The sequence below is a fragment of the Stenella coeruleoalba genome, assembly GCF_951394435.1.
Source record: "Stenella coeruleoalba genome assembly, chromosome: 2".
In the NCBI taxonomy this organism is placed as follows: domain Eukaryota; kingdom Metazoa; phylum Chordata; class Mammalia; order Artiodactyla; family Delphinidae; genus Stenella; species Stenella coeruleoalba.
The window spans coordinates 142028430-142041585 of record NC_137147.1 but is presented as its reverse complement, the minus strand read 5'-3'; the positions used below and the strand labels follow the sequence as shown (position 1 = coordinate 142041585).

At 49.2% G+C, this 13156-nt stretch overlaps 1 protein-coding gene across 4 annotated transcripts in view; it reads right to left on the bottom strand.

Moving 5' to 3' along the window:
* PARP16 (poly(ADP-ribose) polymerase family member 16) overlaps positions 1-12699 on the bottom strand; it is a 33020-nt gene extending 20321 nt beyond the window's left edge. For 3 of the 4 annotated variants that reach the window (XM_079912022.1, XM_079912020.1, XM_079912021.1), the window contains exons 1-2: positions 11866-12699; positions 276-413 (exon numbers count right to left, since the gene is read on the bottom strand). In XM_079912022.1, coding sequence (XP_079768148.1) covers positions 276-413; positions 11866-12039 — 312 coding nt within the window. In that variant the 5' untranslated portion in view covers positions 12040-12699. The remainder of the gene's footprint in view (positions 1-275; positions 414-11865) is intronic. The other variant, XM_079912019.1, reaches the window with a different exon arrangement.
* Positions 12700-13156: the final 457 nt, after the last annotated feature.

Below are 13156 nucleotides of genomic sequence, written 5' to 3'. Positions count from 1 at the left end.
ACTATTATTATCCCCATTTTACAGATGAGGAAACTGAGGTACTGAAATGCACCCAGTAACCTGCTCAAGGTCCCGCTGGTAAGAGGGAGAACACAGCTTCGTACTGCCAGTGTACAAGTTCCTGGGCCCCACTCTAGACACAGAATCAGAATTTCTGGGGACACAGGTCCAGGAATCTGCATTTTCAATAAGCTTCCCAGGTCATGCTGGTGCACAAAGAGGTCCCAGAGCCCTCCAGGCCCAGGAATCTGTGATCCTATAGACCAAAGTCTCACCTCTGACTTTCCTGCACTGTGGATTGTCAGGACCTTTGAGGATAAAATCCAGCTCACCAGGTCCCAGGCCCATGTGTCTTTGTCTCCTGAGGACTGGAGAAGTTCTTTCAGGTTGGGTAACTTAGTGGCATCTGCAAGCTGAAGTGAGGAAAACCTCCGTTAGCAAGGATCCTGGACAAAATGATAGTAACCCCAGGTGCCCTCTAGTGGTAAGGCAGGCGACCTGCACTTCTTTCAGGTTCCAAGGAATTTCTTCAGAGGGAAATGCAACAGGTCTACGATCCCTTTCCAAATACTGCCCAACTCCAAATGTTCTGAACACTGGAAGGTTATCTGTAACTCAACTGGTACAAAACCTAACCTGAGCTGATGTGAGGTTCGTTTAATCTTAATTATCCCACTTTGTGTTACTACTGATGAGATGCATTTTGCTGCAGAACTATTAATACCTGATTATGGGACGCACCCCGCTGGAGGTGTTACCAAATACATGGTATATACACATGTCGGTAAGGGTTACAAAGCCTTCTCCCTTCAGCATGAGTTAATTTTCTGTTAACCTGTTCCCCTGGAGACCAGACAAAGGTAATATAGCAACTACATACAGAACCAGGCAACGCTGCTTTTGGTAAAGATGACCCAGAACGGTAACTGCATCTGGACTGGAGGAAACTGAGTGGGGAATCCATGGTTTTGGGTTTCCCTGAGTGTGGTGACTTTTTGTGAGGACACTGGCAGCTATGTCTATGCTGTTCTTACTAGAGGGACCAGCCTCCATGGAACATGGGGCTTCATTAGACCAGTGCAGCTCCTGCAGCCACCCAACATGAATCTCATCTCCTTACACCCGAACTGTCCCTCTCGGGGGCGAGACTAGCTCCTGGACCTCTATGTGGACTATAGCAAGGACTTCTGCAGAAATGGAATGCCCTCCTGTGAGCTGTGATCCATCCCAGAGCCTTCTGATTTAGGCTGGTACCCGGTGTGGCCTGTGACAGGTGTCTTGAGGGGGACAATATTGCCTTTGTAAAATCAGGCAGAATCAATTCCGAAACAGATCTGGTGCCGGGATTTCTGATAAGGGACTGTGGACCTGGACTAGCAGAGAGCTACAAGGTATCTGTAGCTTTTGCTCAGAAATTAAAACTGACTAGAAGCCAGATCTCTCCAGCATGGCATTTAAAACACCACTGCAGACTGGTGCCATCTGTGAACATACCTCCTCCAAGCTTTGCGCACTCAGTCCCCTGGAGCGCCCCTTCCCCACCTCTACCAACCCAGGTATCCCCTCTCCTCCAAAACCCTAAAGCACTCAGCCCTAATACTCTCTCCCCAGATGGCCAGGACTCGCGGAGACCAAGGACTGCCTTGTGTTTTTCTAGCTCTCCTGTTTCCTGGATGTAGAGGAAAGAGCAGACAGATCTCAGATTGATTCCCTGCTCCTTAGGCAAAGCACCAGACTGCATCTGGACTGGAGGAAACTGAGTGGGGAATCCATGGTTTTGGGTTTCCCTGAGTGTGGTGACTTTTTGTGAGGACAAAAGTCCTCCTGAGCCTCGATCCCTCTAACACAGGAACCCCACTATCTTCATGTAGATTGTCAGGAAGATTAAAGAAGGTAACAGAATCTCAGGGTCTGGTCTATACAGTGTATGTCCATTTCTGTTCTTTGTATTTCTCCCTGGACAACACATACCTTTCCTACGGATGTAGTTGCTACTTCATGAATACCAGTAGCTTTTTCCCCCGTTTCTAGATAGTTCACTGTTGCCAACCTTGGGGGGTTCATTTCTTAACCCTGTAGTTGAAAATCAGAAACCTTTCAGGGCTGCTTTATTCCTGTCTCTATTTCTAAAGATTCAATCAATAGCCTCAGGCTTCTGAAAAAACTATCTCTACGTGCCTTGCAGGCCATCCGTGAGGATCCAATTTAAAGACATGGGGCTTCCCTGGTGGCGCAGTGGTTGAGAGTCCGCCTGCCGATGCATGTGCCCCGGTCAGGGAAGATCCCACACGCCGCAGAGCGGCTGGGCCCGTGAGCCGTGGCCGCTGAGCCTACGCGTCCGGAGCCTGTGCTCCGCAACGGGAGAGGCCACAACAGTGAGAGGCCCACGTACCGGAAAAAAACAAGAACAACAACAACAAAAAAAACAAAGACATGGATGTGAAAAATGGGCAGAAGAACGAAATAGACATTTCTCCAAAGAAGATATACAGACAGCCAACAAACACATGAAAGAATGCTCAACATCACTAATCATTAGAGAAATGCAAATCAAAACTACAATGAGATATCATCTCACACCAGTCAGAATGGCCATCATCAAAAAATCAACAAACAATAAATGCTGGAGAGGGTGTGAAGAAAAGGGAACCCTCCTGCACTGTTGGTGGGAATATAAATTGATACAGCCACTATGGAGAACAGTATGGAGGTTCCTTAAAAAACTAAAAATAGAACTAGCATACGACCCAGCAATCCCACTACTGGGCATATACCCTGAGAAAACCAAAATTCAAAAAGAGTCATGTACCATAATGTTCATTGCAGCTCTATGTGCAATAGCCAGGACATGGAAGCAACCTAAGTGTCTAGCGACAGATGAATGGATAAAGAAGATGTGGCACATATATACAATGGGATATTACTCAGCCATAAAAAGAAATGAAATTGAGTTATTTGTAGTGAGGTGAATGGACCTAGAGTCTGTCATACAGAGTGAAGTAAGTCAGAAAGAGAAGAACAAATACCGTATGCTAACATATATATAGAATCTAAAAAAAAAAAAAAAGTTCTGAAGAACCTAGGGGCAGGACAGGAATAAAGACGCAGACGTAGGGGCTTCCCTGGTGGCGCAGTGGTTGAGAGTCCGCCTGCCGATGCAGGGGACACGGGTTCGTGCCCTGGTCCAGGAAGATCCCACATGCCGCGGAGCGGCTGGGCCTGTGAGCCATGGCCGCTGAGCCTGCGCGTCTGGAGCCTGTGCTCCGCAACGGGAGAGGCCACAACAGTGAGAGGCCTGCGTACCGCAAAATAAATAAATAAAATTAAAAAAAAAAAAGACGCAGACGTAGAGAATGGACTTGAGGATAAGGGAAGGAGGAAGGGTAAGCTGGGACGAAGTGAGAGAGTGGCATGGACATATATACACTACCAAATGTAAAATAGATAGCTAGTGGGAAGCAGCTGCATAGCACAGGGAGATCAGCTCCGTGCTTTGTGACCACCTAGAGGGGTGGGATAGGGAGGGTGGGAGGGAGACACAAGAGAGAGGAGACATGGGGATATATGCATATGTATACCTGATTCACTTTGTTATAAAGCAGAAACTAACACACCACTGTAAAGCAATTATACTCCAATAAAGATGTTATAAATAAATAAAAACATGGATGTGTAGGTGCTCCACAAGTGTTGATGCTACACAGCAGGGAGGCAGAGAGGTAAATAATTATGACTTAAAACTATTCACTGTCATAACAAAGACGGATACAAACTACAAAAGGGACCAGGCGGGACTCCTGTTGGGTAGGCGCTTTGAGAAAAGGGAGTGGTCAGGCAAGTCTTCAAAGGGGAGGTGCTGTGTGCTCGCGTTGGACAGGCAAAGGCACAGAAGCACGGAAGTGCAGCATGTAGTCAGGGATGTGGATGGCAACGAGGGAGGTTAACCGTGTGAGCTCTCCTCCTGGGCGGCCCAGGTCCAATCCTGGGCTCTTACACCCCTTAAGCTGTGTGACCTGGGTGAGTTAACCTGTGTCTCAATTTCCTCAAACATATAATTGGGACAAGGTGAGCCACTTCACAGGATGCCAGTGAAGGTTAACCAAGTTAAACTAGTGCAGTGCTTAGAGCAACAGGAAGGTATTAAGTTAGTGGGACTGCCATGATTGTTATCATTAACTGCAAATAGTTCAGTATGCCTGGAGCCTAGAGTATGGGGGAGGGGTCGCCAGGAGGAACAGGAGTGAGGTGACTTGAGATCAGCCAGTGAAGGGCCTTGTATCCCCCTTGGGGACTCTGGCCTTTGTTCTGTAGGCAACATGGAGCCACTGAGGGTACCTGAAGATGCATTCCGAATGACATACCCTCAGGGACACCTCGGCCTTCCCTGTCCCTCTTCTCTACTCCTGGTCCACACCTGTTACGCCAGAGCCAGCACAGTCTTCCCTCCCACTGGGATTACCATTCCCATCACTGCTCTCCAATCCCACCTGTGAGCCGCAGCCAACAGTCCAGATCAAGGCACAGGGGGCCTCACAAAAGGACCGTCAGTTAACCCAGGCCCCTTTCAGGGGTTCAGTCTGTGGAAGTGGGAGAGAACTCTCCCAACTCTGAGCTGGGCCCAGGCCTCTTCCAGGGCTCAGGCCCTCAGACACACTGCTGCCTGCCCACTGCTGCCTGTGTGTCCTGCAGGGCTGCCCTCGTCCCCACTCTTAACCCCTCGGCTGACCTCCCTAATGTCCTGTTTCACTTTTCAAGCTACTCTGAAAAATCAATCTGCTACAAAAAGTTAACAGGCTTCTTCCTCTTGTGACCAAACCTGTCTGTATTTGAGCAGGGCTTTCTGAGGACCAGGTAGAGACTGTATTTTATCTGGCAACCAGCGTGTAGTCAGGGACGTGGATGGCAACGAGGGAGGTTAACTGTACGAGCTCTCCTCCCAGGCAGCCAGATAACATACAATCTGCTCAGTTAAATTTGAATTTCAGATAAACAACAATATTTTTTTTAAATATATAACCCATGCAATATTTGGGGCATACCTGTGCTAAAAAAATTATTTGTTGTTTCTCTGAAGTTCAAATTTGTATTTCGGTCTATATTTTTTAATCTGCTAAAACCAGCAACCCTCCCCTTAACAAGGCCCTTCAGAATCTGGGCTGGCCTCTGCCTAAGAGAACCTTCTGCCACAGACTTCCCACCTGCTCCCCCCATGTTGTTCCTCAGCTGCCCTATGTCTCTCCTCCCCTGTGCTTCTGCAGCTGCCCAGCATGACATTCAGTCTTCAAAGCCAGCCTAAAGTCACCTGCCCTGTCCCTGACCCCCCATGACCTCTGTGCTCCCCTTGTGCTCAGTGCAGAATCCCAGGTTCGTCCTTGACTCTCTGGGACCATCTCAAATCTGCTTAAGACAAACGCTTCCTGAGGGCCAACCACATCTTACGTATCCTGGAGTCTCAGAGGCCAGCCTGCAGCCTGACATCAAGTTCAGAATGAGATAGTAATAGCTACGATTTGTTGAGGCCTTATCACGTGCCAGGCACTGGGCTAAATGCTGTGCATGTCTCGTCTCATTTTATCCTCACGACAGCCCAGCTTAAAGATGATCATCAGAGACATGCAAATCAAAACCACAATGAGGTATCACCTCACACGTGTCAGAATGGCCATCTACCTACCTACCCACCTACCACTCCTCGGTATATATCTGAAGAAAAGGAAAACACTAATTTGAGAAGACACATGCGCCCCAACGTTCACAGCAGCTCTATTTACAATAGCCAAGATATGGAAGCAACCTAAGTGTCCATCAGCAGATGAATGGATAAATAAGATAGGTGTTTGTGTGTGTGTGTATACACACACACACACACACACACACACACACACACTATGGAATACTACTCAGCCATAAAAAAGAATGAAAATTTGCCATTTGCAACAACATGGATGGACTTGGAGGGTATTATGCTAAGTGAAATAAGTCCAACAGAGGAAGACAAATGATACCACTTATATGTGGAATCTAAAAAATAAAACTAGTGAATATAACAAAACAGCAACAGACTCACAGATATAAAGAACTAGTGGTTATCAGTGGGAAGAAGGAAGGGGGAGGGGCAGGAGAGAGGTACGGGATTAGGAGGTACAAACTACTATGTACAAACTAGACAAGCTACAAGGATATGTTGTACAGTGCAGGGAATACAGCCAACATTTTATAATAATTATAAATGGAGTATAACCTTTAAAAATTGTGAATCACTGTTATACACCTGAAACCTATATAATACTGTAAATCAACTAAACCTCAATAAAAGAATTTTTTTAATTTTAAAACATAAATACATACATACAAGTGAGGAAACTGAGGCTTAGAAAGGTTAAGTACCTTGCCTAGGGTCACACAGCTATTCATTGGCAAGGAAGAGACATGAAGCCAGGTGGCCTGACTTCAGAGTCCATTCTCTGTGATGCTCTCCTACCAAATCAATGGAGAAATTTAGTAATAGACTGAATATTTTAGCCCAAAAGAGTCAATCCAAGTAGGACTTTAAGAGGCTACTTGGGAAGCTTTAGGTATGTTTCCTGAATAACACAACCAAGACTGCTACTGGGTATGCTTAACCCCTGTCAAAGGTAGGAAGAAAGATGTATGTCACGTGTAGTATGGGGCAGGGGCAGGAGACAGAAAACCCTCCATCTAGACAAGAGTTATGAACCACAACTGGTGACAGTGGAAGGCATTTATCAACAACTGGCTTGAGGAGAAAGTGTGCAGGAGGAAGGCAGCCGTTTCTGGGGGCTGGGGGGCAGGCAAAGGGAAAGGTTTTCAAAGCAAGTAGGATGGGAGTGGGGCCTGGAGTGAGGGGGAGGAATCTGAGAGAGAGCATTCCCAGTGGGAAAGAACATGGTGAGGAGGCAGAGAAGGAAACAGTGCCTGTCCCAAAAGCTGGTCAGGGCGCAAATGTCCCTAGGGCCAGAGAGGTGATGAAAACGAGTAAGGGGGGGCTTCCCTGGTGGCGCAGTGGTTGAGAGTCCGCCTGCCAATGCAGGGGACACAGGTTCGTGCCCCGGTCTGGGAAGATCCCACATGCCGCGGAGCGGCTGGGCCCGTGAGCCATGGCCGCTGAGCCTGTGCGTCCGGAGCCTGTGCTCCGCAACGAGAGAGGCCACAACAGTGAGTGGCCCGTGTACCGAAAAAAAAAAAAAAAAAAAAAATATATATATATATATATATATATATATATATATATATATATATGAGTAAGGGGTTATCCAGGAAAGAATAGTAAGGACTGTGTTGAACTGGAGACCCCTGGCCTAGCAAAGGGACCAGCCACCAACCCCCCCAGCTCCAGCTGCTTTCTGCCCAAGGGTGACCTCTACCCAGGCTATGGAGCCTCAAATTTTTTTTTTCTTTTTAAAAGAAATCAGTAAGCTGTTTTTTTTTTTTTGGCCACACCTGAAAGCTTGCAGGATCTTAGTCCCTGATGGACCAGGGATGGAACCCATGCCCCCTGCAGAGGAAGGGTGCAGTCCTAAACACTGGACCACCAGGGAATTCACACACACACACTTTTTTTTTAATTTCCGAATTTCTAAAAGACCAGAGGACAAACAAAATCTGTCATCCAACAGGCCACATTTTCACAGCCTCTGCTCTGAGGAATAAGGGAGGATTCAGTTGGAGAAGTGGCTGAGGGAGCCTGGGCCCGTCCTGAACGTTGGGCAGTGCTGGGCAGTCACAGGGGTTTGAGAAAGGAAGTCTCAGGAAAGAGGTGGTCTGGGTGACTGAGAAGCCAAGGACAGGGAACCAGCAGGGGGTGAGCAGAAGAGAGAGAGGACCAGTGACCTTAGAAGGAGACAATTCAATCTCTTTGCTTTGAGTCAGGAGGCGGCAGGACAGCCCAGTGGACACTTTGCAACCATGCAGATCATAATCTCCTGGGGAGGCAGCCCAAGAATCTGTGTTTACAGAAGTTGCCACAAGTGATTCTTACTACCAGGAAAAGGTGGGGATACTCAGGTTTAGGTGTTAAGCAATGTTGTCCTAGAAGGGCTGGCAGCAGGAAAGAACATCTGAAAAAAATCCTTGTCTAGGAAGATGCCAAAGGCCATAGTTACTAGTTGTGGGTGGAGGTGCTGGAAGGAAATGAACCAAAGGTATAGCCAAGGTCACCAGCCTCGGGGACCTGACAAACAGAGTGACACCTAGAAGTGGGGTGGGCAGGATGGGTGGAGGTGGTGGGCCACTGAGATGAAGGTGGGAAAGATGGACTGCACAGTTACATACAGGTACACCTTGCTTTGCATAAACCTAAGGTATGAAAATCCAGATTTACTAAAACAGATTGGGGGTGAAAGTCTACAAGAGTCCGCTTCATAAAAAGAGTCATCAGGGGGCTTCCCTGGTGGCGCAGTGGTTGAGAATCTGCCTGCTAATGCAGGGGACACGGGTTCAAGCCCTGGTCTGGGAGGATCCCACACGCCGTGGAGCAGCTAGGCCTGTGCACCACAACTACTGAGCCTGCGCGTCTGGAGCCTGCGCTCCGCAACAAGAGAGGCCGCGATAGTCAGAGGCCCGCGCACCGCGATGAAGAGTGGCCCCCGCTTGCCACAACTAGAGAAAGCCCTCGCACAGAAACAAAGACCTAACACAGCAAAAATAAATAAATAAATTACTAAATTCCTACCCCCAACATCTTCTTTAAAAAAAAAAAAAGAGTCATCAGGGGAACCTTTTAAAGGGGTGGTTCTCTACCCTGACTACACATCGGCATCACCTGGAGCTGGAGGATGTCTGCCACCAGCACATATACTGATTAGCTGATGGTGACAGAGATGATAATAGAACCTACATCGCTGAGTTGTTAGGAAGGTTAAACAAGTTACACATAGTTCTCCTGAGAACAGAAATAAAAAGGTAATCTGAGAGGGACTTCCCTGGTGGCACAGTGGTTAAGAATACTGCCAATGCAGGGGACACGAGTTCCAGCCCTGGTCCAGGAAGATCCCACATGCCGCGGAGCAACTCAGCCCGCGCACCACAACTACTGAGCCTGCGCTCTAGAGCCCGCGAGCCACAACTATTGAGCCCATGTGCCACAACTACTGAAGCCTGTACACCTAGAGCCCGTGCTCCGCAACAAGAGAAGCCACCGCAATGCGAAGCCCGCGCGCCGCAACGAAGAGTAGCCCCCGCTCGCCGCAACTAAAAATAAAGCCCGCGCGCAGCAATGAAGACCCAACGCAGCCATAAATAAATAAATAATAAATTTATTTTTTTAAAAAGTTAACCTTTGAGTCAGAGAGACACAGGTTAGATGCTAAGTTCTGGGCAGCTTTTCTTTAACTCATGTAACATGTGACAAAACGAAACCTAAAGCGTGTTTATCTAAGAATGTGCATGCCCCCAGAGGTCGCGCCGGGTCCTGCCTGGTGGGGGCCTCTCCTCAGAAAGAGCTCCTGAAAGCCATGCCTAACAGAAAGCCAAGAATCTGCATGGCCTGGGCTAATTTCCCTAACACCAGTGCCCAATAAGGAATACAGCAACAGGGTGGGATGGTAAGAATCTGTCTGTGTTTCTCCAGTGGCCCCCAAGAGAAAGAGTGCATTGTCTAAAACTGTCCCCAGAGGGAGACCCACGTGCAGGACAGTCTGTCTCTACCGAGGAGGAGGCTATTTGGGGCTACCCATATTGCCAATGCTCTCCTAAGAAATTACAGGTATGGGAGGAAGGGTATGCCTCAAACCAAGGGGAGGGATATAGGACAGGGTGAGCTCTAGCAGGGGAGCTTATACTTTATCACTTGCTTTTTTTAAAACAAGAATATAATCAAACATTACTTGTGTAATTAAAACGAAATTTTTAAAAGGCATGAATAAATCAAAGCAATTCCAAAGATCCCTTTGTATTTATCCCATATTCATCAAAGTAACCCGATTCTGTTCCAGCAGAAAGAGAACACACTGAGCATTCTAATCCATTTGGATGTTTCTTGGCAAAAATTAATAAAGCGCATTGTGAGGCATCATCTCTGGCGAGTTTGGTCCCTCTGACCCCCAATCCCTCCTCCTCCCTCTACTCCTCCTGAACAGATCTCTCTGTCACCCTGCCACCACAAGCGTCTTTCAGAAATGCATCCTGGATGTCACCAATGACCTCCTAGCCCAAGGATAAAGTCTACACATCTGGGCAGGACACGCCCAGTCCTGCTTGCTCTGGTTGGCCTCATCTCTTTCTGTTCCCCATGAAAGCCACACTAAAGTACAGACTTATCCTTCCTGGTGAGGTCCTGGCTTTCTGCCCATCCTGCTACTCCTCCTGGAATACCCCTTTCCTCCTCTCTGCTCCTCGAAATCCTCCATGTCCCTGGGGACTCAGCAGGGCATCATAACCGCCCCTGGTTAGTGCTCCCTGATTCCAGCCTACTGCCAAGGCCTGGAGTCCTGCTCTGGGCTTCCATGTTGTATATATAGGGCTTACCCCATAGTATAGCTGAGCAGGCTGTTAACCTCTCCTTGAGTCTTTAATTCTGTATTCTCAGCACCTGGCCCACAACAGGAGCTCCATAAATATCCACTGACAAAACTGAAGAAAGTTTCATCTCCAACACTCTGATATCACAAACTCACAAAATTAAATATCTGAATTTGCAGAACAAACCATGGGGGAAGTCAATCTGCTTGCCTCTTTCTCCAACCTCCCACTCCCTGTACCCGAAACCCCTGTGCACTGTGGTCAAGACCTGAGGTGCCCTCAACACATCCCCAGCCTAAGCTGCAATGGACCTGGTAGGGGACAGGAGGCTGGGCCTTTGTCCCTTGACCACCTGGGAGCAATAGCAAAGAGGGTCACCCAATACTGACCACCTCATCGGAGATAATTTTAAACATCTGTTGATTCTAAACATGATCAACATTCTGTTAATGTGGTTCATAACATTAAGAGAGTTTCTAATGTTGAACTAATTTCGTATTCCTGGGATAAACCCAACCTATTAATAAGGAATTATTCTTCTTATATATTGCTAGTTTCAGGATCCTTTTACAGAGGATTTCCATATTTATACTCTTGAGTGACATTGGCCTATAATTTTCTTTTCTTGTGTCATTCTTATTAGATTTAGTATCAAGATTACACTACCCTATTTTTCAATACGCTGGAAGAATTGTGTAAAACTGGAATTACTTATTCCCTCAGTGATTGGTAGAACTCACCAATGAAACTGGGTAGGCCTGGAGTTTTCTCTGAGGGAAAATCTTTGACTACTAATTCAATGTCTTTAATGATTATAGGCTTTTGACTTTGTATTTCTTACAGAATCAATTTTGGCAAGTTATATTTTTCTAGGTAATTTCAAACATTTGGATTACAAAGATAACTAATATCTGGAACGCTGACCCTGAGGTGAACTCTGCAAGAAATTAAGTGCCTCCTGAATCATCAGAGAAATAACAGCTCACATGTGTACTGTACATATGTTATAATTTATAAAAGTACTGGCCATATATTACCTCATCTGAAGATGAGGTCCGGGTGGCTTTGGGGACTTATGGTGTCTCATTATTTGCAAAGGGATAGATAACGTCCTATTTAGCAGAACCAGCTGATTCAGATCAACACCCTAAGCCACACTAGGAAATGTTGCGGAGGCCTATGCAACTGTTGAATTCCTCAGTTCACCCCTGGGAGTCACTTGGGAGTGTGAAGGTTGTTGGGAGTGTTCTTAGCTCCTGGAAACAAACCTTCCCCACGGCCGGGCTAGGAATGTTAAGTCCGGGGGCTGGCACCATCACTAACAGGAGTTCCACAGACAACGTGCCCTGCGAAGCAGTGGACAGCACAGGGGAAAAGTACACTCACCAGGGCCTCAAAATCCTTGCAGTCGTGGCGGGCATAGGATGCGGGGAAGGGCCGAAGTACAGAGTCGCGCTTGTAGCTCTGCAGGGCCGAGGCGAAGAAGCTGCAGCGGAGGTCGGCAGCCAGCACGTCACGGCCCGCCGCCTCCCTGACGGTCGCCCAGCTTGTGGGCTGCATCCCGGGTCGCGGCGTGTTGCCGGAGACGCGCCGGGCGGGGGCTAGGGCCGAGCCTGCGTTCAGCGAGGGGCTGGGTCCGGGGACAATGGGCCGGAGTCCCTAGGCCTGGGGTGAGTTATGCAGAGGGATGAGATGACAGGGGTGAGAACTTGCTGACGAGTGTCTTCTGCGGGGGCCGGGCCGCTCGCCGCCCAGGGAGACGGGCCAGGGAGGAGAGGGATCCGGCCGGGACCGCGCGCGGGTCAGCGGGGGGTTGGGCCTGGGGATAACGGAGCCTGACGGACGGGGGATCCCAGGCCTGGGGGAGGGGCTATGACATGGGGTGAGACGACAAAGTACTGACACGTGTCCTCTGAAGAGGCCTGGGGTGGGGGGGCCACCCCCAGCGGGAACCGCGGGCCGAGCCCTCTCCCCACGCCCGGCAAGGTTAAGGCGCTGCACGGGCCTTCCTGCCCCGCCTCCGACAGGCGCCGCCGAAGCCCCAGCGTTCGCCTGGCTGCCCTCGGCGCTGCCTGCGTTCCGCCAGCCGTGCGCGTCCACTCGCCGCGCGCCGCCCGCCGGATGGACTCCCCCGCCCCATCACGCGCCCAGGCCTACCTGACCTCCCGACCGCGGCTGCCGCTCCGCCCAGCCCAGCGAGGGCCCGCCCCTTTCCGCGCCCTCCCCCACCCGCTCCCCGGTGCAGGGTGTGTACGCCCGACCGAGTGAGTGTCCCCCAGTTGCCAGGTGTGCGGACCCGGCTGAGTCGCCCACGCTGCTGCGGGCCATCCTCACTGAAGCCCCGAGTAGAAAGTGACCCAGGCCCCCTTTTGACCCACCCTTGGACTTGCCTTTGTCCCAGCTCCGCGGGCTCAGCCTGCTCGTCTCTCCTGGGGAATTGCTACTACCTACTGCCTCCCTCTTGAATCATTTCCCTCCAAGATGGGCCGTGCAGAAGGAGCCATTTAACACCCAGGGCAGATGAGTCTCAGACTGCTGGCATGATTGCCCAAGGTTGCACAGCCAGACGGGGTAAATCTGGGATTCTGAAAACTAAAAGACCTTTCCTCTGCCTTTCAGCCTCCAGAATTCTCTGCATTGCTAAAGTCTCTGGCCTCTCACAAGACATGCCAAGATC